Source organism: Apteryx mantelli, chromosome 13 (genome assembly GCF_036417845.1).
Source record: "Apteryx mantelli isolate bAptMan1 chromosome 13, bAptMan1.hap1, whole genome shotgun sequence".
NCBI classification, from domain to species: Eukaryota; Metazoa; Chordata; class Aves; order Apterygiformes; family Apterygidae; genus Apteryx; species Apteryx mantelli.
In genome coordinates this window covers 21,182,554-21,210,221 of record NC_089990.1, presented here as the reverse complement: position 1 = coordinate 21,210,221, position 27,668 = coordinate 21,182,554, and the positions used below count along the sequence as shown (strand labels likewise).

Sequence of the window (27,668 nt, the reverse complement as noted above, 5' to 3'; positions counted from 1 at the left end):
TAAATAATATACTAGCACTTAATTATATAGAAGTTTAACAATGTTCTAATATTCTTTCCATCTGAAAGATTAAAGGGATGAGGAGGGAAGCAAGTCATTGACAGGACTCGAGATTTACAAATTTTAAGTTAATAACCAGAAGAGAGAGGTACAGCTTCTTAGAAAAGCAGTGAATTTGCAAAGGCAGCTTACTAATTCACCATTAAAAAAAAAAAAGTGTTCTGACCTGACCCAAATTGCTTGCAAACAAATTCTCAGTCCAGGTATCACCAAACAGTTGGAGAAGGAGACAAACAGCCTGGACAACTACAGACTAAGCAATTTAACTTTAACATCTTCCTAATGAATTATTTTACTATGAATCCAGAATTTCCTGTTTTTAAAAAAACAAGAGGGGTTATCAAAGGCATAGCTACATTACCTCTCTAGTAATGCAGTCCGTACTGAGAAGACCGCATGTTTTTCTTGACAGCTCAATTCTGGTAGCAGCAAAAGGTCAAGTTGCAATCAAAAACTGATCAAGTATAGTCACTAATTTTAAACAGTTGTGTGGTTTGTAATGTATTAAGACTCCATTCATGATGTAAAGGACCACTGAGCTTCAGCACACCACATCTGTTGGGATTAACATGCATAAGCCAGCTTCACAAACAGATGCTGACCTGAAGGGAACCCCACAGCTATTGATAGCACTACATTGTAAGGAACCATGACAGGTGAGAAAAATACCCTCTAGCAAGAAAAAAAATGCACAGAACCCTACCAAACTGAAATACTGCCTGGGAGAAGTTAACCAAACTTTTAAAGTAAATTAAAGGGTCTGCAACACACTGATCACAGGGGCATAGCTGAAATATTCCATAGTTGGTGAGGAAGGAGCAGAGAGAGTAAGCAGCAAGAGCTACAAAAGTGATTAACGTGCACTCAAGTGACACTGTGCAATGAGTGTTTATCTCCTGTATTTACATGTTCCCATAGTTCTTTCTAATGGCCTCACTAGTATTTACTTGAATGCATATGATTAAGCCTTTTGTTAGTTTGGTTTTAGTAAGATTCCCATTCACAGGAATGGTCAAAGGAAGAACTACAGTCACAAAAACATCTGAAAGCAATTCATCTTTGAGCACTTCCGCACAGTGTACACATACACTAACCACTCCTGAACCTGAAACTCATTTCTAGCCCATATACTTTTTTGCCCCTTTTTTATGGATATGAGTAATGGAAGCATTTCTGCAAAGCTGATGTGCTTATGAGTCATTTTACTACCTGCAGCAGGCTTAACTGCACAGCTCCTCAGGCAATGAATTAGGGTTGAAGGTATAATCTCAATTTCAGGAGGGGTACACAGTAGACTAGACTTAATACTTTAGGCTCTATTTTTCCTTCCTTCCAAGTGTTACAAAAGAACTAATACAGGAACAGCACTTTCCTTATACTAAGTTTTTGCATTCATTATCAAGTGCTTCAGGTCTCTCCTTTTGGTGCTTGCCAACATCACAACTGGCTATTCTTGTTAGTAAGCTAATCAAGTAATAAAATTAAACACTACTTTCTTTGGAGAACAAAAGGAACAAGCTGAATGACGCTTGCATCAAGTCTTACACTCTGAATAGAGAGACATATCAAGCCACAAAGCCCAGTGTCTAAAGACCCAGAGGTGCATCAAACCCCTCAAATTCTTGCACAGCATGCATCGCTCCCACCCAACTCTTTACAACCAAAGAGGAAGGGGAGGAAGAAATGAAAAGTGTTAGACTAGACCAACTCTGTATTTTTGAAGCCTTTTAATCCAGAAAACTGCAAAATAGAACTTCAATTGACCAAGTCTGTCTCTAGAATACATATTTGGGAAAAACAAGTTATTTCCTGGAACTGCTACAAGATGTAGATTAGACAGCACATGAACATGCAACTGGCTACTGCTGAGAATCAGTTCAGTTTTGTAGTTTGCAGAACTGCTGTAGTAACTGCATATTCCTGAGCTGAATTGCAGCGTTTCCTCATTTCCTTCCGCTCACCATTTAAAGCGGAGAAGAGAGTTTTCCCACAGCAAATGCTGCAACTACACGTTACACAACTGCAGAAAACCTATTCCCAGAATGAAGCTTATACACAGTGGGACAAATTCTGTACCTCAGTTCTACTAGCTGCTACGGGAATGCCTAAGTGCCACCAATATCACTGATGGCATTCAACCATCGCAGCTTAACACTATTGTTCCTGACTGGGCAACACTACAGCAAAAAAAAGCATGAATATTGGAGATTCATTCTCCTAGTAAAGATAAAAATCTTCTTTTAGAAATTCACTATCTGATTAAAGTCAGTATTCAACAGAAAACTGTTAGAAATGTGTTTGTCCTAGGAGGAAGACTAAAGACGCATAGAAAACATTTTCCCATCTGTAATCATGCAAGCCTTGCATTCAACTATTTATACCTTGCTATTTATAACTGAAAAGAAATAGTCTAAGTTCCAAGTAGGCAAAGATTAAGCTTTATTTTGGTGGTGGTCCCAAAGAACGCATACTCATATTTATTAAGCTTGCCAAGATCTGTATAACAAAACACCTGCACAGTTACCCAGCAAAGGATTTACTACTCATCCAGGTCAGAGATTTCACCATTTATCTTCAACAAGTTCAGTTTTCCTTTCACTTGCCTGGACATGAATAAAACCAAGATACAAAAGGTTTTGTGGGGATTGGACAAGTAGAGTTAAAGCTGCTATTGTGAGTTCTAATTATGATTTCACATACATGCTCTGTAGGCTTAATGAGTATACACGTCTGCAGAGCTCACAGATCCTTGGGTAACAAACCGTTAAGTTAGCTATGGCAGTATAAACCACCACAGTTCCATAATGCAAACGGCCTTTCTTTTTTTCACTTGAGTATGGTGTTTATAAGCAGTAACATTTCTAAAGCAAAATCTGAATCAAAAGCTTATTATTACACTCCCTTTTAAATAATCATTTCCCCCAATTTACCTAGCTAGAGAAACTGAGAGAGTAACTTTCATGATCTAAAATAGAAGAGTCAAAATACATGTTTGCAAGAGTTCTTGACCATCTTTTTTTTTTTTTTTAAAAAAGAACTTCTGACATGTAATTTAACCTGTTACACCTTGAGGCACTATTTTTCTTTGAAGTCTGCACAATACAAGAGCTGTTCAGACTTGCAGAGGAAGCTCTTAACTGTAGTAGCCACAGTTCTGGCCACTATGACTGAGGATTCATGACAGAAGCTGGTTAAGAACAGGTACTTAAGAACAGGACATATCTGATTGATACTCAACCCCTCTTTTTCCTCTTAAGAGGCAGCATTAGGTTTGCTTATGATCTAAGAACCTGAATAGCTTATATTCTTTGTTGTTGCTTTTAGAGCAGCAGTAATAACACGAAACTTAACTAAAAAAGAACCACTAAACCCAGTTACCACAATCCAAATTAACTTTTAATTATACAACCTATTTAAGAATTAGTAAGTTTGGTTTCTGTATTCTAACTGTATTCTAATAAAGTTACTACAATTTGATTGAAAATATTGAATGTCTCTATTAACAAAAACGTAAGCAAGCTAACTTTGGCATAACTACCCTCAGAATACAGAGCACACACACTTTTGGCAGGTATGTCCACTTTGAAAATATTATGCCACAACAGATATAGTAAAAAGTCGCAGCTCCTTAAAACAGTAAAATTCATTAATTTAGACTAGAAACAGACACAAAAGTAATTCTATCCTGTTTTGAGACTGACCTGATTACACCTTTTACAGAAAAATGTATATTAAACAGTCTTTCATAACAATTTCTAGTTAAAATAAAGGCAACATTTGCAGACAGGGACAGATTCCTTTCCTTAGACCAGCTGACATAATTAAATAAAAAGCCACAGACAACTTTTGGGCTCAGTCTTCTTGCCAAATTCAAATCCAAAGCTTGCCTAATCTCCATTCTCCCCCAAACTGCAACTATTTGCCCATTAGAGTTTCTCCCTATAGGGCTAGGAGCACTGCAACAAGCTGATTTCTGCTCTCCGTTCCCTGCTCCTAAGGCAGGTTCACAGAGACACCACCTGTAGAAGCACTCGCATACAGATTTTGGCAGGCTGAGCGACCTGCCATGCAGCAGCAGCTAGCTGCACAAAGACGCAGCAAGTGGCAAAGCAAAGGAGTAACAGTGCAGGTTATTCGAGTGCCTGAACTGCAGATCAGAGTTCCCAGAAAGAAAGCAGGGAAAGACTCATCCCAGCAAGCCCCAGAGGGGCTGCCAGGCAGCAGGAAGCAGCTCACATAGAAACAGTCTTCATTCACCCTCCCAGGAGTTAGGGCTTCCCACCTCCCCTTCTTACTGCCCAAAGGGAAAGCAGCAAGCAGGCACAGACAGAAGTCATCCTGTCTTTCCCCAGAAGAGGAGGCCTTGCAGAATCTTTCCCTATGTGTTACCTGAACTGGAGAAGAAAGGACAGCAAACAAGAGCCCAGCTGGGCATCTGGTTAGCTTCCCCACAACCCCAGACTCGTTCCCTTTCTCCACACTTATCTTTAAAGGGAGAAAAGCTGAGGACTCTCCAAGACATGCAGAAACTATTTAAGCAGCCAGGCTGAGGGACAAGTTAGCCTTGCACTTGCAGTAGCTCATTCCCATTTTCTAAAGCAAAAACCAAAACAAGAAAATCCCTTTCCAGAAAGCTTTTCACATCCCAGTGCTGCCAGCCTTGCACTTGGTTGTAGGCAAGGAAAAGGGACTGGACAGTTCTCACTGCTTCTGAAAACTTACATTTGTGTCCTGTCAGTCTTATAGGACAAAGAACTGGCTTAAGTGTAGTATGTTTTGCCAGGTGAGACACACAGAAGCAAAAATAATCAGGTCCAGCTGACCTACCAAAAACATTTCAAAGCTAAAGTAGACAAGACCTGAGAAACCAGCTACTTTTACTTCTATCCCCCAAAAGTCCAAATTTCCAAACATCTCCACATCATGTTGTGCAAACATGTAAGAATTCCTTAAATGGCAACTCAGATAAAGTACTACCCTTCATGCTGCCATCCAAAGATACATCTTAAAAAGCATTTGGGTTTAGATTTGGCAAGAATTTTATGTCTCCTGGTAGACAGTGTAAGCAAAGAGCACTAGAGACAGGGTTTAAGCTACCAGATAGTCTTTTCAGCCCACTTTGGCTCATGAACTTCAAGGCAACACCACATGTTACTTTCCAGCAGACAATGCAGCACCTACATGAACCTCTGAGTAGAGAGCATTAAGAGAGACACACACCAACAGTAACTTTAGTTGGCTTTTCAGTTTTGAAACCAGAGGCTTAAATAGACAAGCCTTACACCAGCTCTGTTGGCAGTCCACACCACACTACTGGCCACTTCATTTCTAAGAGCTGAACTCAGACTCTTGTTCTTCCTAGAATGAATTACTTTGAAAAGCCTTAGAACCTACCTAGAAAACCCAAACGCCTCCTTATCTGTATTTTCTTGGTTTTCTACTCCAACATACATTTGAAAGGAGACTTTGAGAGTACGCTGGAAATAGCTGTAACACCATTGTAAGTTAAAGCTTCCAGAAGTAAAATGTACACCGAGGCCACACATTTATGCTCAGGTAGAAATCTTTGAGCATGACCAGGCACTATGCGGGAGACATCCCTAGTGTCAGAATTCAGTTTAAAAGAGGAGTCGTCAGTACTGCAGTTCCCTTGGCTTAATTATGGTACCATATGACAACTTAAACACTAAAAGATTGCATCAACCCATCCTCCGACTTTTATACAGACTATAACTGAACTCTTTAATCAAGCACTTTGCGAATCAGAGGAATCGTTTGTTTTAAGCATCTTTGCCTGTCCAGTTACCCATTTCCGCATATAACAGTAGCACTGAGACAAGCACTGAGCACTTGATATTCAGTCAGTGGCAGTATACAGTAACCCACTTTGCTTTTCAGGAAGTCTGTTTTATTTGAGCTTTACACACAAGTCTCTAACCACTAGCCTCTTGAGGCTTCCTGATTTTTTCCAGATGTAAATAAGAAGTGCCAGATGGTACTCATTACAGGTTAAGATTTACTAGTCATTTAGGACCTTTTCCAGATGACAGGTGTTAGATGTTTCCACTTTCTATAACCATGTCCAAACGTAACAAAAACCCAGATCTGTCAGCCACGCTTGCAAGCCAAGTATTACATAGTTGTAACACCGCTCATTCAGGCAATCTGTTTTTAATCCTTTCCCTAGTTAAGGAAATGGAATAAAGGTACTGGCTCCAGACCACTTAACTCTCCAAAACAAGTCCTATTGCTCACCTTTACCCATATAGCATGCAACAGAGGAAGCTTCAGTCCCCAGTTCCTATTAGTAGCTGCCAGTCAGTGGCACATGAGGCCCGCACCTCCATGTGTTGCATGCACAAAGTGGACCACACAAGAACACAACTCTACTTCTTCCACTGAGAAAGGGGGGGACAAAAATAGAACAGCATTTCAGATTAATCTAATGACTGCACTGCGGTCTATTTTGAAATTACTGAAAGCACTAAATTAATCTAAAGATTAAGCAAGTATACACATTAAAAAGAATAGAGGCTGTGCACAGTGAGACCATATCGAGATGTTATCTGAAGAAGCCCACACCCTCTTAACTGTCAGCACAAGACCTAACCCACTTAAAGCGTGGTGGATGTCTGGGGAATTTTTTGTGGTGGAGGCAATTATGAACTCCATTCTCTTTCAGTTCTTGGACCAAATACCATAGCTCCAAGGTTCTTCTAGTTAAAGCTGTTTTATCATTCATTTATGCCTGTAGCATCAGCATATTCTGTGCACATTACTAATATCTAGAGCTAGCACTATGGGCGGTGCTGCCTTTGTATTGCTCAATACTTGAAAAAAACACCACTCAGGAGCCTCAGGTAATAAAAGTTGTAAAAGCGCGTGGCACTGAAGGCGGCCAAGTTAGACAAGGAAGCAATAAAGATAAAGCTATTGTCCTGAGCTTGCAGGTCAGAGGCACTTTCTGGAGAAAAAGACCACCAAGAGCTGGCAGGTTTGTCTCTTATTTTATCCATATGGGTTCAGACATCCCTAGAGCTGGTAAGAGCTGGAGATACTCAGTGGGAGTTCAGATGCCTGTTCAGGAACTCACAACTTCAGCAGATGAGGAGAAGGATGCTCTAGCCCTCATGAGTGTTAGCCACTCCAGTTCACTTCCTAATGCACTGGCTATGCGCTTGCAATAGTTTTAGGTCTCTTTACAGCTTCTGTCACTTCCAGTATAGGGCTGATGATTAAGCTCCTGAACCTTGTTACCAAAAGATGAGCTTGTGGTGATACAGAAGTTCACAATGGTATTTTCCCACAGACTATTTCACAGGGGAAAAAGAAAGAGGGGGCTGAAATGCATTTATTGCCTTTAAAATGTTGGAAGACAGCTGCAGGCTACTGCTAATAGACTGGTCTATCTAGCAGGCACAGGATCTTGGATTTAGATATTCAAACTGGATTGGGGGAGGGGGAATAAAAGAGTAGTATTTCATTCCCTTACATTTGGAAAACAACATCTAGAGGCTATACATTATTATAATAATCATTACACTTGGATAGCACAGATTGTCACTAAACAGAAAGCAGGCCCTGGAAATCAAGTTGCAGTTGTCAAAGACTTGCTACATAAAAAAGAATTTGAACCCATGCCAAAAAACTAGCTACAAGGACCAGAGATAAGATCTTTACAAAAAAGATTGAAAACCAGCAAGTTTTACAAAGTATTAACTCCATACCAGTAGTAGGAAAGGCAAAGTAAATCTGATTTGTGCCAGAGAAATTGGGTTGGGGGGAGAGAAAGGGAGAGAAATCAACCTTAGTGCTTTTTATTTCAAGCAGAAGTCACTATTTAAGCCTTTAAAATAATTTCTTCCATATTTTGTCTCTGTTCTCTCCCCCAGACCACAAAAAAGATAATTTTGTAGAAAGTAGCCACAAGTGAGTATTCCTATAAAGAAGTTCACTCAGAAAACACTCCAGAAAACACTCCAGCAAGAGTGTTTTGAGCACCTAAAACACATACTAGACAGAGCTTTAGTAGAGACCCAAGTTTAAAATGTATAATGCAAATATTCCTTTTCAAAATACTTATAGGGATACCACTCACCTTTAAAACTTAAGAGCAAAAGGTTTGCTGCAATGAATGCTGTGTAAACAGCCTAGTACTTTTGCTTTGGGAAGGGAAGAAGTCTTCTGCAGTACAGTAATGTTTCTTCTTGCTTTCTTTCTGACAAGAACAGAACTTCAGTTATTATTGGTTCCTCCAACAGTTTTTTTTTTTTTTCTTTCCTTCAGTCACTCTGTATGATACTCAGTGGCAAGTTACCTTAACCAGGTACTTTAAGCTAGATATTGTTCATCCTCTGACCATCTCCAAGTATGTCAGTAAGCTGTCTTCCTTACAATGCTGCATTAAAATACTGTTAGTTTGAGAAGAGTAGGGGGAAGACAAGGAAAGAACACACATGGTTCTGACATACTAACACAATAATTAGAGCAAGGAGATTCATTTGCAGGAAACAGCCCTCAGCCCAAGTCTTATTAAAACCCGAGATGCAGTTCAGTCTGAAGTTTGGCAGGAGGAAGAAACAGCCCCTGGCATCTGTACACATTCCAAAACAGAAAGTCACTTTCTCTAAGGGATGGTGCACTCCCTAAAACCGGGTGCCTCGGGGAAGACTAACTCCCACAAGTGCTATTTGGAGCTGAACATTTGCCAAGAAAATAACCTGCTGCAAGTTTCTGGTACGTGCTCTGCATCAGCAGTAACTGGTAGGTTAATTACAAGCATTCAATATGGATCATTTCTACCAAGTTTTAACTTTATTCCTACACCAAATGAGGTTTAGGAAGAAGACACCACAGGAACATCCTTTTAGTCTGCAGCTACCAGAAGAATAAATTGAGAACTTTGAAGACAGCCCTGCTTTGAGCAAGAGGTCATCTAATTCAGCATCCAGAGATCCTTTCCAACTTATGTTTTTCCTATGATTCTACAATGAAAGGCAAGCTTGGCACTTCAGCATTTTTATTTTCTTCTCTGCATTAAAGTAAGAGTTAGAATATTTAAAGAGTTAAATCCAAGAGAGTTTCCTGTGCTTACTCTCTTCGAAAGAGTGTGGAAAAGGAGCATAGAGTCACTAAAGATCTCTAGTCATGCAAAGCTGAATATGGAGTTAGTATTTAAAGAGCTACCAAAGACAATTGTAGCTCACATTTCAGATGTATCAAATGGTCAAACATTTGGTCAATATTAGAGTCAGAGCATGAAACATGAAATAAAATGCTCAGTCTGAAATCAAGAGCCAAAAAGCCAGAAAAAACTGTCCAAAGATTACAGTGTTTTGAAGATAGGTACTGGCTTGGAAGTCTCTTCTTTTGAGACAGTACTGCAGTGTTTTAAGGCAAGAAACCAGAGCTTCCTAGCATAATTACGATGCCCAAACAGTATTGCTCAAGCCACTATTACATAGTTTTAACTCCAGTACAACAAAACCCTGCATGATCAGAGAATGTTTTTTCCAGACTTCATTATCAGTTTGCAGTGATTAGCGTTCAGAAGTTAGTCTATTTTCAGTATTGGTCCTCTGAACCTTTTTAGCAGCTGGTGATGATACAGAATTTAATTCCAGGATCAGTGTTTGAAAACTTAATTTGTCTCAGGTACACTCCTGAACACCAGCAGAAAGCTTACAGGCTTCCTTGATATTTTAAACAATCTTTACCAAAGCCATCAACATACTCCTTTTACCATACAAAACAAAGTCACCTAAAAAGTGCAAAATGAAATCCAGGACAATACATTCATAGCGATCCAGAATCTTACTGTTCCGATGCAAGAAGTCTAAGGAAACATGTTTAACAAAAAAAAGTAATACCATCTGCATCACTGCCATGACTTGCTGTGCTGTTCCTTCACTTTTTACTTCTGTAGTATATTAGTAATTGAAAATCCTCTAATAATATCCAATACCTATTTACTCTATTTCTTTAGTATAGTATACCACTGTTCTAAAAATACACATTTTCTGAGCATGACTAGACCTGTCAACAAGCAGTTTCTCATTCAAGCCCCAAAGGAATTTATTTTCTACATTCAGTTAGGATACAAAAATCCCTTTTCAAGTGAATACCTCAGATCTAGATCAAAATGTTTTAACACTCTGACAGCTTTTAGAACTGAAATTATACCTTCAAGATGGAAGAAAAAAACAATTCTATTACCAAGAAATTTCCATAAACATTCTGGATGAGGAGCTAAAGGATACTATAAACACTGTGCTCAACCAACAATCTCAAGTACTGTTTTTTGTACAGATGTTTTCTGTGTTTGCCTGGGTAGTCTCTGAATACAGTCATTTAGAGATTTTCATGGTACTCCTTTCCCCATTAAGAGAGCACCAAGTGAATATTGAAAGTTATAAGCTGATTATCAAAACAAAACACTCAAACCTTGCAGTTTTTGTCATCCTATCTCTAGATTTTCTCCATAGTATGCTTTAATATTTAATGACTATGAAGAGTTAAAAAAATCAAGTAACAGTTTTGCAGAAACTTCAAGGTTTTGTTCTCATTTCTGAATACAGAATGACTGAATAAGTAGTCAAATATAAATTCTCATCTTTCAATTGATTAAAGAAGCCTCCCTCTGAACCCCTTTGCCCTTCTAAGGGTCAAGCTACATGAGAGTTATTCTGAAGGGAAAAAAAAACCATTTATTCTAAATTAGTCTGATTAAATCAATTCATTTTGTCTGAATGACACCTACAAGTTACTCTGCCATTCAGAAACTCTGGCTTTCTGCTCTCATTCTGTATTACAGGTTGGTTCAAGGTAAGCTGGATCAAAGAAATCATTGCCCCATAAAAAGGATTATTTTTAAAAGGCTTTTAAACTATTGACTTCGTTAGCTCCTTCACCCAAATACTGTTTTGCAGCAGCAGTTCTTGTCAGGAAACCAAGTGTCCTGGGAGCTGAAGGCTTGTCTAGCCTTGCCTGTAGGTCACATTAGTTTTCACTGCTTTACTTTAAGCCATTTAATTGTGGTTTTTAATAACCGCTACTTTAATTCAAGGTGGGGAAAGAGAGCACAGTTCATTGCCCAGGGAGGTCATTTTCCTCCCTCTGCCAGACACCGGCGTGCGCAGACAAGGGCTTGCTGCTGAAGAACCAGCACAGCATTGAGCAGACACGCTGAACGACGCCACGTAGCCTCTTATTCGAGAGCTGTCAATACATCTCATCCTTAGTGAGCCAACGGTCGTCTTCATTGCAGACAAGGCAAAGCCAAGAACCGAATGCAAGCGTTCAACTAAGGCTTGCTTGAATTGTTACATTTTTCTCCCAGAATGCAGCACTTAGGGAGAGGCTAGGGACCAGAAACAAAAGTAATAAAATTATCTGCTCTGAAAAATGTGTGTCAAAAGTTTACAGTATATTCAGAGTGCTGGAGAAATATCAGAGAGTACAGTATGTATGTCATCAAAATCATCATACCCGATGTTCTGGTTTGATTAAAAAGTTTAGGGAAAGGACAAGAGTATGATAGCCAGGAAAAGAGCATTTAAGAGAGATGAAAGAGTTGTACATGACTTTTGTATGCAGACTCAGAACTTTTCCATACTCATGAAGATAAGAAGTGATTGCCAGAAAGCATTTAACACAAAGTTATAAGAACAGGACCCACAAGCCCACAGTTGATTAAGAAAAAAAAAATCTGGTACTAGTAGTTTTTTAAACAGGAGATTTGTAATCCAGGATTACAGTTTTTGCATTACATTGTTTATGCTAGCACAAACATCAAGGAGAGCAAGTGACATCTTTCTAGATTAAGACACACAGAAAAGAAGAAACCTCCTAGTCCAAGAACAGCGCGAAGGATACCTACAGCATCATAGGCAAGCAAAGAAAACACCCTTCCCACAAGAGTTTCAGAGGCTCCAAAGCAGGGAGCAAGTTAATGGGGCAGGAAGGGATGGCCTTCCTAGCTCAGAAGCAAAATTGTCAATGAAACTCAGGCAATGGCTTATTCTGGGTACCTTACTGTTAAGTTGAAACATCATTCAAAAAATCCATCACTTATGTATTGGGGGGTAGTGGTGGAATTTGTGAAATTTTGACAGCTGTCAGAGAAACTCAGTTATCTTATCTCCTCCTGTTCACAGAGGAATCAAAATTGCACATTAAAATATTAAATACAGCATACCTAGCATTACCAATACACATTTGTATACAAAAACCTAATTTGTATTGGAGAAGTTCCTGCAAGATGAACAGAAGCCTTTGACTTCCCAGTCAAATAGCTACCAGTCACAGATGGCATGTGGCTACTTCAGGTTATAAAATGAAAAAGGCAACACCTCAGACATGATCTACAAGCTTCTGCCCACTGACTCATTGCTGCCAATGCTCTAAGGTATCTGAAGTTCCTGAAAGAGTTCTTTAAATAAAAAAAGTAGTTAGTCAAACAACAGTGCTGATAATCAAGCCCCGTTGTCTTTATTGCAGTACAGATTTTGGCATGTTGCTTTACTTTATCACCATGGTTGCCAAATTCGCCCCGGCTCCCAAGCTGCAATCTGTGAAGCCATCAGCAATGTCTTATCCAGACCTAGTGCAAAAGGCTTATATGGCCTAGGCAGCCCCCAAGTTCTTCTGCAGTTTGAGATACCCAGAATCAATAAGGTGATCTCATCTACCATAACCGCGTCTCCAAAACAGAATAGGAAGTAGGAGAGAAGCAACTGTTGAAGTATGAGGAAAAAAAAAAGGAAAGAGTTGAAGATCTCCGTTTCATAACAACAAATTATTTTAATGCAAGCTAAGGATTTTTACATGGTCATTGTTCTTTATAAAGAAGCGGTATCTGCCATGTATACACTCTAAATGTAAACTCAGTGTTGTCTATTCTTAAGTCTCCAATTCCAAGAAGTGTCTGAATTCCCTGGGAAGTAGTGCAGTGTAAATATTCTCTCTAAGCTCATGTTGTGGTTTAAAAATAAGATTCACAGTGATAACAACTAAGGTCAATCCTAGGATAAAAACACCTTCCCTATATTCAAGATACTTTAGCACAAAGCCCTAACAGATGCACACAGCAGCAAAAAAAGACTTACTAGCCCAATTTCAGCCCAGGAACTGACTAGAGCTTCACTTCACTCTGGTAGTGCAGAGTAAGAGGAGGAGAAGCAGGCGTTTCAGCAGAGGTGCAGCAAAAAAGCTTATCTAGTATACACATGCATTACATTAGACTACAGTAAGGCAGTTTTGTAGGTCTAGCTATATGCCTCAAGAATCATTTTGTAGATAGCTATTTAATTTTTAGTTCTAAATTAAGTGGTTTGCACATAGATATCTTTTACATTGCCAAGAAAGTAAGGAGCATGAAATTCAACTCTGACATTTTAGTTTTCTGTAGAGATTAGGAAAAAGAAATAAAACACAGATGAGACTAAGTTATGTTCCTTCCTTTCCAAATGGAGGAGACAAAAGGAAAAATCCCAAAACAGAAGTTAAAATTGCAGTAACTGTAAGAGCCTTGAACACTGACGACATGGATTTGAGCTGACTTTGGTAGAGTCCCTTTTCTTCCTGACTCTTAAACACACATTCCAGATGAAATATTGTTGCTATTACCACTACAATTTATTTTGGTTTTGTTACTGTATCACAATAATCCATATATACTGCATATAAGATACTTTCCCCTCTATAAAAGGAAAGTGCTATTTACTACTTTGAAAGCATAATACATAAGCATAATGGGGAAAGCATAATACAATAAAAGCATAATACAATAAAACTGCCAGAAGAGCAGCATTTAAAATTAGAGATGGCTTTTTGACTAGTTACAACTAAAAGAAGCAACTATCTTGACCGCTGTAAATAAGGATGAACCTTCCATTCACACCTTAACTACACAATTGATTAATGCTTGGCCAAAGAACACGTTGTCTCAGACGGCACACTTAGGACCTTATGCTCACATAATTTTAGATTCATAGGACAGTCTAGGTTGGAAGGACCTCAGGAGGTCATTTAGTTCAACCTCCTGCTCAAAGCAGGGTGACAGATGCAGAGTTTCATACACAAAAGTAACACAATATTTAAAAAGCCTTTTCCAAGCAGACTAAAGATATGTCTACTAATACACTGTAAGAGTCATGTCTTTTGGGGGGAGAGAGACTAGAGTATTAATAAGTCTAAGCTAAAGTGTTTCAATGGCAATTATATAATTGCCATGTATGAGGCCTCATTCCCCAGCTTTCACTTTTTGCATCTCCTTCGTAACTACTTCTCCACAAAAGATTCAAGTTGTGTAAGAAAGACTTAATATTGTAAAGCAATTTGTTTTATAAGCATTCAAATTTTGTTTATAGTAGGATTGTTTCCTCTTCAACTCGGCTATGTTTTTTCTGTTGATAAATCAATGTTACATTCAAGTTGTTCTCCATATACCATACACTTAGCAATTATATAACCAGCACTCTGAGCACATTTCATTCTTAAAAAGCTGCACTGTATTACTGATACATAATAAGGTTTAATTGCATAGGTAATCACACACAGGAAAGCAGAGCCACACAATCGCTTACAGATCCTTAAAACTATACCAGCAGTATCTCTCTTGAACAAGTTTTAGTCTACAACATAGAACAGCTAAATTATCTCCTCTTAACAGATATAAAACCCTAAGGTCAACAGTGACTAGCCAAACACCGAATACAAGAAGAACTTAAAAGGATCCCAAGTAGTTTTAGGCATTAATGATTCCATACAGCCTTATGAAACAGTTAAAAAAAAAAGTTAAAGCAATTTAATTGGTATTATTACTATCGGTGGAGGCTGCTTTCCATTCAGTATGTTCACATAATACTATTCCTGGAACGTACAAGTAAGCCTTATCTAGATATCTTGTTGTGTGGTGATATTTAGTGGAGAGTTTACACAATCGATGAGATTAGAGAAGGAAGAATTTTAATCGAAGTGAACAGAAGGTCAAAGCACACAATACCTTCATCTTCACCGTATGTGCAGAACAGATCTCTTACTGTACTTTGCCCCAGATAGAAATATGCATGTTAGACTTGTTAAGATGTTCTTACTGATTTCAGTTGTTTTACAATATAGAAAAGTCTCCATATGTTCTAGTAAAGCCAACAGCAATGTTAATGGTATTTCAGCAAATTCCTGCTATCAGTAAGCAATAAAAAGATCATTCATTATGAAAGTTTATAGTGTTTTACATTTAATATTATCTGAGAATACATAGCAAACAAGTTACTTCCTTTACACATTTTAAATGTTAATTAACTAAGTAAATCTTTGTCCTAAAAATTTTCCTTTGCTACTTTTTAAAAAAAGCGTGTGGCTTAGATAATTAATTCATGCATAACCAGAAAAATTAAAACCTAGCAGTTTCCACTGAAATACCAGTTTACTTCTATAATCTGGGAGATCAGAATAAATTTATAGCAGTACCTTATTATTTCACATGCATAGCTGCAGAAGAGCCCTGCTAGGGTCGAAATAGCTTATCTGCATATTATATTAGCTAACATTCAGGATTCTTTTGATTTGTTTGCATTTTAGTATGTGCCAGAATACATCTCGAGACACACAGTTTTTACTGTATACCTTTAACTAAGAGCCATGAAAGTTCAAAAATCAAAACATGACAAGGAACAAGCTGACACTGAATTATGGCTTGAGCCTTGATGTTATGAAATGGAGAGTCTTGTGCATGGCTAATCATGACATATCCATGAAATTTAAGGATGAAACACTGTTTTGAATTCTAAAGGCCAGCATCCATTTCTTCCTGCTTTTTCAGACCTAACTTTCATAGCTAGAAAGAGCCACACTCAGCTATGAAATGGGAAATAATAATAGCTACTCCTATGATAAAGTGTTTAGGAGAAACAAGAGAAACCAAGACAGACGGTCATCATCCACAAAACAAGCATATTAATCAAGTACAGTGTAAATAAAGACATGGTGTATATACATACATTTACATACACAGTAACCTCTGAAAGGGAAAAATCCCTACTAAACTTAATGACCTTTCATAAACAGTGCTTTACTTTTTAAAACACAAGTGATACAAGTCTTGCTAGCTTGCCTGTCTTACCATCTTCTGAACAGTTGTTTTCATCCCTACACTTTGGGTCAAACTGAAGTTCTAATGGAAGGCAAAGAAAAAAAAAAGACTGCAAGAGTTAATTCACTTCATTTTCAGTAACAACTTCTGTGATGACAGAGCTTATTCATACGCTCTAAAAATTTAGACTTCAACTATGAGCAAGAATTTTCTCAATACAAACCCAGAGACCTTCATTAACTTCAGCTGGGTTTCACGGATGAGCACAACTCAAGAATCTACTTTATCTGTATTCTTTTAATCATACAGCTTTCACAGTCACAATTACTTTTCTAGAACACAGTATAAGTGTAACCCTGCTAGGAGGAAAAAAAAAGTCTTGGCTTACATACAAATATATATAGGTGTATATATAAAAAACAAAGATATTTATGCAGTGATATTGTCCTTTCAAATACATAGTAAGCACTCATGCCAGCTGACAGAAGTGTACAACAAATAAGCACCTTTCTTATAATTTAATTTGGAAATGACTTTGTACACTGATCACACCTTCTTCCATCTCACTCATTCCCCCGCTCTAGAGAAAGGCTGTTTTCAGATTCCCAGCTATTTTCCCCCTATTCTGCAACAGATATGCGCTTTGCTGTACATCAATGATGAGTCTGCACAAGTGAGTGAACAGCATGATCCATACCCTACTCATCAAGCTTCCCCTAGGGATTATGGGCTATGGAAAACTAGCAATAAAATCTGAACAACTGAAATCATCCCTCCTTTAGTATGATGTTTTGGTGAGTATTCTTTGGACAAGTCATGGGTTCTTCCTCAATATGTTCAGATGGACAGATCACTCAACTATATCCAGTCACCTCGTAACTGATCACATTGCAATGCATGTTATTTCAACAATCTGGACAAAAAAAGTGCGATTTTTTTGCATTTGAAATGTGCACTATGAGGTTGCTAGAATAACAAATTCAGGTTTTATTTCAGTCAGGACACCAGAAAGACTTTAATTTTGCCCATCAAATTTATCCAATTGGGGAAGGAAAAAAAAAAAGAAAACACACACCTGACACAAGACCCCAGAACAAAATTCAAAGAAGAGGCAGTGTATATCTGACATACTGCTATGATATAAATTCTATCCTTTCTGATAATCAGGAAGAAAAAATTGCTGATCCTCATTAATGCAATGATAAGCAGTAGCATTTAGTATTAGCATCATGTGAGGCTCGGTGACATCAGAGCACCACAGTGCTGAGAAGTCATTAGACCCTTCTGACGAGGCTCCATTGGGACCTCTGCAGCTGGGGAGCAGAGGTCTCTCTTCCCATCACTCGCCCCTTGGTCTTGAGCTAATCGCGTCTCACTGTCGGGTAGAGCACATCACCGGGGACTCACCCCGAGACAGGAGAGCGTCGAGATCCAGGAACTCTGCCACCATCTCCACCATTTTCTTTTCTCCTTCCAACCCATTTCTCCCCACTCGCAAGGCCCTGGACTGCCTGCACAGCCCAGCCCAGCCCAGCCCCCTTCCAGGACCCCCCCGGCTCCCACCGATCACACGTATATACCACTCCGCTGTGGCGCTTCCTGAAGGAAGAAGCCAGACTTATGCAGATGTGTCCATTTACCTCCAGCCCCCACCGCCAAAACAGCAAAGTCCTATAGGTGGCACTGACCCTTCTTTGGGCACGAAAGAGGGGAGAGAAAGGTTAGAGGAGGTGACCGGGGTCGGGCAGCGCCGGCGCGGTGCATAGCGCGAAGACAAGCTGCTGCCCGGCTCCAGCGCTGGCGCCCGAAGGCGCGGCGGGTGCCGCGGCCCACCGCACCGCCCGCATTCGGGTGCGCACCTGGGCGCGGGGCGGGTGGGAGAGGAGGAGAGAATGTCACGGCCGGTCTTTGTTTTTGGAAAGGCAGATGGAAGGTCTACGAAACTGCACCGAAAAGGAATGGGCTTCAAAGGAGAGTTTAAGACAAGTAAGAGTTTGTCAGCTCTAACTACGGGGGGGGGGGGGGGGAGCGTATTCCACACCCACTACTCTAACGCGTTACGATCAGTTTTCGGCTAGAGGGTAACCCCAAGCAGCAGAACATGGCTTCCCTCTCCCTTTAACGCGCCTTGAAAAAGTCAGCCTCCAGAGGCAGGCCGAGGGCAGACCCAGGGGGCTGCAGGCACCGCACGGACCACAAGTTAACCTGCTCGGAAGCGGGAGCCTTCCGGGCGGCCCCGCCGCCCTCCCCCCGCCAGAGGCGGCTCCGCCGAGCGCCGCGAGCAGCCCCGAGGCGGCGGCGGCAGCAGCGGGCAGAGCGCCCCGGCCCCGGCCGCGGCCCCTTCCCCGCCCGCCGCAGGTGAGGGCGCCCGCGCCGGGCGAGGGCCGCCCGCGCCCCCGCGCAGCGGCATCGGCCGCGGCGGAGCGCGAGGGCACCGCGGGCACCTGCGCCGGGGACCCGCCCGCCGCGGGGGCGCCGCTCCCGCCCGGACCCGCCGCCCCCCGCCCGGCTGCGCGCAGCGCGGCGCCCGGCCGAGCCCGAGGGCGCCCCGCACTCACCGCCGCCGCCGCCGCCTCCTCCTGCCCCCAGCAGCCCAGCAGCAGCACCAGGCAGCCGGCGGCCAGGCTGCGGCTGCGACTCCGCGGCAGCGGCTCCATCGCGGCGGGGCAGCGCGGCTCCCTGGCGGCAGCGGCTCCCGCCGGCCGCCCCGACGCCAGCGCCCGCCCCTCTGCCGCGCTCGCCCGCTTCTGCCGTCTCAAGTCGTCCCGGGACTACTTGCCCCGCGGTATTCATCCGCACCGCGGGCGGGCCGCGCGAGGGGGGAGGGCGCCGCCGCGCAGCGTGCGCGCCTGTGGGGAAGGGGCGCTCCTGCCGCCCCGCTCCCAGGGGCCGGGCTCCCCGCCGCCGGCGCCGCCCTCCCCCCGGGCGTGGGGGTTTTGTGGGCTCAGAGGGCGGGCGCCCGCCTCTCCCCGCCCCGCACCTCCACCGCGAGGGCAGCCGCCGGACCCCGGACTACTTTCTGCGGCGGAGGCACCGCGGTGTGCGCGGCCGCGCGAGGCGCCGCCGGTGCCGAAGCTTCACCTCAGGAGGGGCGGGCGGACGGGCGGCGAGGCGAGGCGAGGCGAGGCGAGGGAGCCGGCTCGGCCCGGCCCGGCTCGTGGGCTCGGTGCGGCTCAGGTGCGTGCGGTGCCTCGGCCAAGTCCGCGCAAAGTTTGCGCCCGGGCGCTGGGGAGCCGCCGGCGCCCTGAGGGGCTGCGGGGCGGCGGAGGGCGGGCGGGCGGTGACAGAGCCCCCGCGCGGCGCTGCCTGGCCGCGGCGAGGGCGCCGGCTGCCGCGGGGCGAGGAGCCGGCGCGGGGGGCGGCGGTGCGGGAGCGGCGGCGCGTAACCGGTCTGTGTCCTCTCTGCTTCCCCGCAGGCTGCGAGCAGCATGGGCGGCGCGGAGCCGGCGGCGGCGGCGGCGGCGGCGGGGCGCGCAGGGTGAGTGCGGCGGCGCGGTGCGGTGCGGTCCCGTCCCCCGGCGCGCCCGGCCCGCCGTGACCGTGTGCCTTTGCCTCCCCGCAGGGCGCTGGTGCTGGTGCTGGTGCTCCTCTGCCTGGGCGCGGAGCTGGCGAGCGCGGTAAGTGCGCGGGTGCCGCCGCGCCGGGGCCCCGCCGGGCCCCGAAGGAAGCGCGCGGAGCGGCGGGGGGTCGCGGCGCGGTTCCTGCTCCCGCGCGGCCGCTTTCCACGAGCGCGCGCGGGGGAAAAGCGACGTGCGTCGCGCGCAGGAGCTTCGTGGCGCTCGGAGGGTGATCGGTGCCTCCGCGCTCGGCTGCCCGCCTCCCCCTTCTGCCTTGGTGCCGCTTCAAACCTCCCGTGACGAGCAGAGTCTTTAGGTCCCTGCTCGCAAGGGACCCAGCCCGCGACGCCTCGCGGCTAGGTAGAAGCGATGAGGGAAATTAAAGGATTAGCTGTGAAGCGTAGTGCCGAGGTTCACGACTGTGAAGTGGTAAGTGTGTTTTAAATTCCAGGCTGGCGTACAGAAGCGATGACTTTATGATCTGTCAACCTGATAATTTTATGACATAAACACAGATTTTCTTTGCTGCTCCAAGTTAATGTTTAAACAGATTAGGAAGGGACCGTGGGCTTTTTGCATGTTCATAAGTTTCATATATTTTCTTACTGTCGGCGTGGTTTTTCTTCAACTAGAATATTGACATTCTTAGCCCACTCAGCTGTTGTGAATGAAAGAGTCCTTTTAAAAATCTGTAGTGTAAATTAAGTACCCAAGTGATGCACTGTCAGCAGCTCAAAATAATCCCTTTGTTATATTGTGATATAAATTAAGATTACGCAATACTCTGTAATCTATGTAGTCCTGATTTTACAGCACATGTGCTATAATTAACTTATGGAAGCAGTTTGTATAATATACTTAAACACGTTATTTTAATTCAACTTCTAACAGGCTTTTAACAAAACAGTTGAAAACTTTAGTTCTTGATTCTTAAACCAATGTTTTCCTGCTGTTTTTGCTGCTATTTAGATTAGTATTTTATCTTCAAGGATTTAGAACCTTGCTGTGCTATTGGGAAGAAATCTTTTCAAAAGGCGTTAATAGAATAGGAATTTATACCTTTCATAAATATGAAAGACTTGAATCCACCTTGCACTTTCTATTATCAATGAATTGCACCAGTAGAATTTCATCATCCTGATCAGGTGGTAGTTACAAACTTTAATCTTCTCAAAGATTAAAAGATTAGACAATGTGCAAAGCTGTGAGAGTTTCTTTTCTTTTTATGTTTTTTTTTTAATTAAAAAAACCTAACAGCTGTTTTTCTGAGTGTTCCATATGCAGTGGAATCTATGAGGAAATGATTCTTATACAACACATACTTTCAAGGCTTTCTGAAACATGTGACAAGCCACATTTTGCAGTCATTAGTATAAATCCATACAGTATGTCAGTGAAATTTTTCCTGATTGACACAGTTGTCACTGATAGCAAATTTTTAATTTTTCGTTCCAGTTTTACTTTATACCTGTTGGAAAGAACATCTGTTAAGCAGTCAGATTTTTGTCAGTTTTGACATGTTTGTAAAGGGACTTTGCCAACTGAAGTCTAATATAATGAATAAGATTAGTATCTCCATGTCATTCCTAAGTTCTCCTGCCAGTTTTCTTCAGTGTTAAAAAACAAACAAAATCTTTGTTGCTGTGTGAATGGTCTACAAGTATGAAAACAAATCAGAAATAAGTCCTTAAAATACTTCAAGATGTTGGTACTTAATGTGGTTATGCAGTTAGAACATTTAATTATTCATATCAAAAATGCTGTTAAACACACTCAGTGAGAAAATAGAGACGGTGTTTCATCTTTTCAGATACAGTAGTAGGTAAATGATTCTCATGTGATGATATCACTGAATTTAAAAAAACACCTAACACTTTCTAGAATGAATTAAGCTATTAAGAGAAAATACTAGTGACTGAAATTATTTCTGTAGAAAGCAGAGCTTTTTTTTAGAAAAAGAAGATTCTCTGTAAGATTTCAAAATAGTCCTCTGCTATACAATTTCAAATGATTGAGCATAGTGAATAGTGAAAATGAGATTTATAGTAAAGTGTTTAAGCACTTCTTGCTGAAGACAATAAGACTTGTAACTTAGTTCGTCTATTCCTTTCAATTAATCTGATTTCAATAAATTATCTGTTGTAAAAGAAACTTTCTAAAATATAGTATCAAACTGTTGAGCAGAAAGTCTTCAGGAATGCTATCATGAACATGGCTAGTAGGCAGTGACTGATATGTTAGGCCGGTATCTTGAATAAAGTTGTACCAAGGATGATTTGACTCAGAGGCCTCAATTATATAGTGTAATCATTCTGTAAGAATAGGATTTAAAAAGCTATCAAATTTAATTTCTCAGCTCACATTTATTTTTCCCAGGTATAAATGATGATATGTTTTGAATGGCAGTACAAAATGAGGCCTATAACGCAATGTAAATTTTCTTGAACCAAAGGTTGAAAACATAGATGACTTGTTGTTTATATAGCCTGATTTCTTTCCTTTCAAATCAGTGGGAGTTCAGGCTGTTGGGAGAAAAATAGGAATAATTCTACATAGTCATCTGCAGTACTCTTATGGTATAGCAGGTTGCACAAAAGGACACATTTAACAACCTAGGAAGGGAGATACATGGGGCTACTTCATGTTTATTTTACAGAGAGACAGTTATCTCCTTTGTAGACCAATCACTGGGAATGACACGAATTGCATCTTAGGGCAGCATTCTTCATCGGTTTTTGTGGTTTTCAGGGTATTTGTTAAAGCAGAATAGTCATGAAAGATGCCTCATGGATAATGCTTTGGAAAGAAAGTGCTCTTTCTACTAAGAAAGCGCAGAAAAGGTTGTGTTAGTGCACTGGATAACTAAAGGCAACTGGAAAACTGAAGCTTGTGTTCCTCAGCCTTCACTGGGTTGAGACAGTGATGCTGAGCAACGTTATTCTTTGTCCTTGGTCAGTCTCAGTTTACTTAATTCCTGTGGCTGACGCTGGCAATTTGGCCCATGGGTTGGTGCCTGCTGTCCCAGGTATACATGACATGCAGGCTCTTTCTTCTACCTTCAGTGGCAATATTTGGGCCTATCTCTTTCCACCTAGAAAGGCAGTGACATAGGATCCCTTTTCTCAGCAGGACTGGATATACTCAGGGGATAGTGGTAAGACTGAAGGGCTGAGTTATGCCTCTGAACTTGTTTTCTGCCACATGTAAAGTATTTGCTTCGTCTGAGAATGGATAAAGCAAAACTGTAAGTGTTGGCATCCATATTCAACTGGGAATTATGTAGCAGTTTCCCTTAGAGCTGTCATCTGAAGTCACTCCATAAGCTACGCCTGGTTCATGTTTTCAGTCTTCTTTATTATTATTATTGGTAATTTGCATTATCATATACTAGGAATGTCAGTACAAGATGCTGGGCAAGCATAAAACAGAAAGATAGTACTATCTCGAAGACATTCAAAGTTGCAGTGTAAGGCAAATGACAACATTTGTTCCAGAGCTGGAGGGGAATATGAAAAAATGTTGGAATAGTACTAGAGTGGTAGGTGTTTGCCTCATCTGATCACTACTCAGGGCAATACCGAGGCTTTTTCAGGCATCCAGATGAAATGAAGTTTTTAGAAGAAGGACTTTTAAGAGGATAATCAGAGTTTTCCTGATCTTTCTGGGATATCTTTTCATAAACATGAGGTGGGACATGAGATAAAAATGGTCACGAAGGACAGAAATAGGCTCTTGCAGTGAAATATGAGATTCTCATCTCTTCGCAGAGCTCTCAGAGGAGTTGCATCTTATCATACTCCTTGCAGTGCAAGTTATTTCTGTGGGATGGTAACTTGATATTTGTGTCCTTTCTGTCATTATTCAGCTGGCTGAGCACATCTGGAAAATGTGCCAGTCTTGATGTGATACCCTAAGGAGCTACTGTGATAGACTGGTTGTCTGACAGGTTTTTGTGGAACAGCTGAGCTTTCGGAGAGTTCACTCAGCTTTTATTTTATGAATCTGGATTCCATGTATCATTACCACTCCTCCAAATCTTCTTTTTTTGGCTAGTAAATGTGCAGATATCCTTTTTTTATAGTGCTTACCATCTTGTTCAGCAGAACATCTAGCACATGCAGAACTGTCCAACTAAAGGGATTAACTACCAGCCAAAATCAGTTCTGGGCAGCCTGCTCTATCTTGAGTAACTTAAGTTCTGCTGGTTTATGGCAAATCAGCCCAAGTGATCTTCTTTCTTTTCTTAGTATACCCTGTGTTTTCTTTCTGATTCTTTAGCTTTGATACAAATGTTTCATAATGTCTCTTCATTTAATATGTACTGGACCAGCTTAATTGAACCAAGCTCATTGTTTTCATGGCCTTATACCAAAGATTAATTTTGTCTCAGAGGTCTGACAAAGGAAAAAATAGCTGTTTAATCAGGGATATTTAGAAACAGAGTTGCAGCTCTCATGATTCCTACCATTCAGTTTATATAAATATGATCTTATCCATTAGGACCTGTTTTAAAAGCCTTTTCTGTTTCTTTTCCATTTTGTTCACTATCTATAAATATGCAACCCTTCTGCAATTCAGTTTTCTACAGCTATAATATCTTTACATGGCAGTAAGCTTCGTCAGGATAGACATAATACCTGTAATAAAGTTACTTATGTAAGAAAGGAGCCAACAGAATTTAAGAAATAATGTAAAATGCAAACCTAATCATGTAAATCTCAGGATTTGCTTACCAGATAAGCCAGCTTCTTATTTGTAAGAATGTAGAGGTATAGAGGTGCTTGTTTGACGAAAATTATGTACTGCGTTAAGAATGGTCATTATGCAAAGGTAAAGTTTTAATAGTGACAACAGATCTGTTATTTCCTGGTTCTATAGCAGAATAATGTGAATTAATTAAAAAAAAAAAGAAGCAGCAGACAGTGCTAATTTTCTAGCGTTTGCCAAGACACGTAGAATTTCATGGAAAATTTTTATTTAATGCTGAATATTCCCTTCCCTCCCTTCTAAACAAAGAGTTGTTTATTTGCAGAATATTGCCTGGATGCTAAAGATAATTGAGCTTTGAAAATGTGGCATTTTATTTGGCACTCAGATATTGTGTTAGGTTGCAGCAGCTATGAAATGAAGTAGTTGTGGGTGGTTGTGTTCTGAAGACATTTTTCATCTTGCTCATTTTCCGTTTAAGTTAGGTTGTGGCTACCTTTTGTATAGGTGTGAGAAGCATCATGTGACCTGAAGAAGCTTTTTTCTTTTCCCCTTGTGCAGGCCAGCTGTATTGGCAGCCACTGTATCCCCCGACTTAAGAACTGGTATTAGTAAGTCATGCTGGTATCCCTAAAGTAGACAGGGCATTTCATGGGGTTTCTCCCATGAGAAGAATGTCTCAGAAGAGACACTCTGTGGGCAGCTGGGTGTTTGGTACCTTACTTCTTACCAGTTCTTCCTCCCCAGGTAACTGCAGTACATCCTGACGGTTACAGGTATTATAAGAATGCTACAGATTGCAAAAAACTGTGATAGTAGAAAGGATCTGGCTTGTAAATCCATACCTCCACAAGGTCTTAACTCTGCCTCTCTCTTGTTTGGTTTTTATACAACCAAATTCAGTTTGCAGACACAGGACTGCTCCACGAGGAGAGCTGGTAACTCCCTGACCTGTAGAGGGAGAAAAGAAGTTCTTACTCTCCCACTTCTTCAGAGGCAGGGCATTTATTCAGGCAAGGTGGTCAAAGTATTAAGATCAGACATCCAGTCAATCTCTTGTCAAACATAGTTTTGCTTATGTATCAGAAAATATAACCCAGCTTCTGGTTTTCCAGCTTCTTTCTGTAGTGCACAGATCAACTTGGAAGGCACAGCTGCAAAACACTCTGCAAAGCTAATATATTCTGGTATTAAACAGTGTTAAGGAAACAGAAATACTGTATTTCAGAGATGTTTAATAGTTTTTAACCTATCATCAATACCTTTTATAGGATTATCAATTCTGTTAAGCCATGTATCCAAAAATAATAAAATGAAGGTACTCATTCTGGAAAAATGTGATGTTATTTATATTGTGAAGTGCTGTCATGGTATTTTGAGGTGATAACTTATCATGAAGTCATGGTAGATACAGATGAAAAATTCTTCACTGCTGGAATTCTTGACATACTTGACATCCTCTCTTCCTTCCTAAATGGATTTGTGGCTCTTCCGTAGATGACTGTTTAAAATTTAATTATTGCCTAGATACCAGTATAAAGTTTTATTACCGGGTCAATAAAGAAGGGAATTTGATAACACCTGTCTCAGATTAAATGATGTCAAAGAAGGCAAAATAGGAATTTTTGGAAACTTGGATAGATATTTTTCAAGCTCCCTGAGAATCCAATCTCAAATTCAAGACTGCTTTCTATGTCACTCTGGACAAAAGGAAAATCAAAGCACTTCTGCTGTTATCCTGTGGAAAAGATCATTCTAATAAGGTCAGTCTGTGTTTTGAAAGGGATTGGAAAGAGGTTGAGTTGCTTCTCAGAGGGTATCTGTGAAATGCAGTTGGACTCAGTCTTGTCTTGACAGTGGCTGCAATGTTAAGTAACACTGCAGAAAAAAGATTAGTGGGAAAGGGAGATAGGTCATTGATTTTATGAACTTTATTTCCCTATTTTTTTCAAAATATCCCTACAACCCATGGAGGCTTTTATTCTCATGGGAAGGCTATAAAGTCTAACTGTAGAGCTTGGTGCACTTCTTCCAGCTTACTTCTCTATGACAAAGGAACATTTAGAGTGGAATCATGCACTTCCCATTACCTGTTTCTTGCAAAAATAGACTTTGCAGGTGGCAGTGTAGGCAAGAAATCTGAAAATACTTGGAGAAAGCAAATAATCTGTTCCTGTGCTTTTTGCACAGACTTTCTGCGGTTTGGCCTATTTCAGGTTTTTTGTACAACATCCTCTTCTGTGACCACCTGATTTACATGGAAGTTGTGTTGTTGTTGCTGCAGTCTCCGGTAGCTGTATATAACTTTCCACTTTTCAGAAAGTGTTGACATGAATTTTGTTACTGTTATTCAAAGTCATCTTTTCTTTCCAGAATTGCTTCCTCTTTTCCCAGACCCGAGGAAGCCCAAAGACCACAGATCTGCTCCTCCTCTTTCTCTCCCATTCCCTCTCCTCACCCCCCCCCCCACCTTGGCCCATTAATTTTGAGGCTTTTTTGGCACTTTTTTCACAATTCTTGTTGGTCAGAAGAGACTGCACTGGTCCTGTGATTCTGCTCTTCTCATCCAAATGGATACAAGTCTGTAAGGATCCCTACAGCTTGTGCTGGTGTGGTTTGTCCTTGTTGTTTCTGCAGGATTTTGATCAACTTTGGTTGTGTCAACTTCTTCAGGCCACTAAACCTGTGCCACCCAGTCTGCATAGTCTCTGCTCACTTGGGTCCCTTCATATTGAGAGGATCAACACTGTGAGCCAAGTTAGGCTGATTTCCTACAGTCCACTGAGGTGTCAGTAGCTACTGTAGTCTGAGTTTAACTTATGACTCACTTACTGGTCTGTTTTTTCCTGTTTAGCTGGAACCTGCTGTACAGTGCATCTCCAGCCTTTGCCTCAACGTGCTCTGAAGCTCTTCTACCTTCCTACCTCTCCTTTTTTTCCTTAGTAGTCTAGGGTGGCTGCCAGTACGATTCCTGGCGGTAAATCCTGTAGTGATTTTTCTGATGCCTCACTCTTAGCTGCGCTGAGGACATGCCAATGCCTGTTACCCAGGAATCTCTATCGCATATATCTGTCTCAGAGGGTTGCACCTAATACACCTTGCTTTTCCCATTGCTAGTAGGAACAAACGATCCCATCTTTGACAGAAGCATTTGGCAAGACCTCAGTGTGACGTATAATGCAGGTAAAATCTAAACATCATCTAGGTGTTGCATCTGGACTAATCAGGAACTAGCTAGAAAAGGCAAGATA

General features: G+C 41.5%; 2 protein-coding genes across 2 annotated transcripts in view; one reads left to right on the top strand and one right to left on the bottom strand.

The window, feature by feature from the left end:
* Positions 1-18,864, bottom strand: part of COL4A5 (collagen type IV alpha 5 chain) — an 88,501-nt gene extending 69,637 nt beyond the window's left edge. Inside the window, exon 1 of the mRNA XM_067304308.1 lies at positions 18,715-18,864. Within this exon, the coding sequence (XP_067160409.1) occupies positions 18,715-18,810 (96 nt within the window). The 5' untranslated portion in view covers positions 18,811-18,864. The remainder of the gene's footprint in view (positions 1-18,714) is intronic.
* An 852-nt stretch (positions 18,865-19,716) lies between these two features.
* Positions 19,717-27,668, top strand: part of COL4A6 (collagen type IV alpha 6 chain) — a gene marked incomplete at its 5' end in the record, with an annotated part of 144,246 nt that continues 136,294 nt past the window's right edge. Inside the window, one exon of the mRNA XM_067304442.1 lies at positions 19,717-19,770. Within this exon, the coding sequence (XP_067160543.1) occupies positions 19,717-19,770 (54 nt within the window). The remainder of the gene's footprint in view (positions 19,771-27,668) is intronic.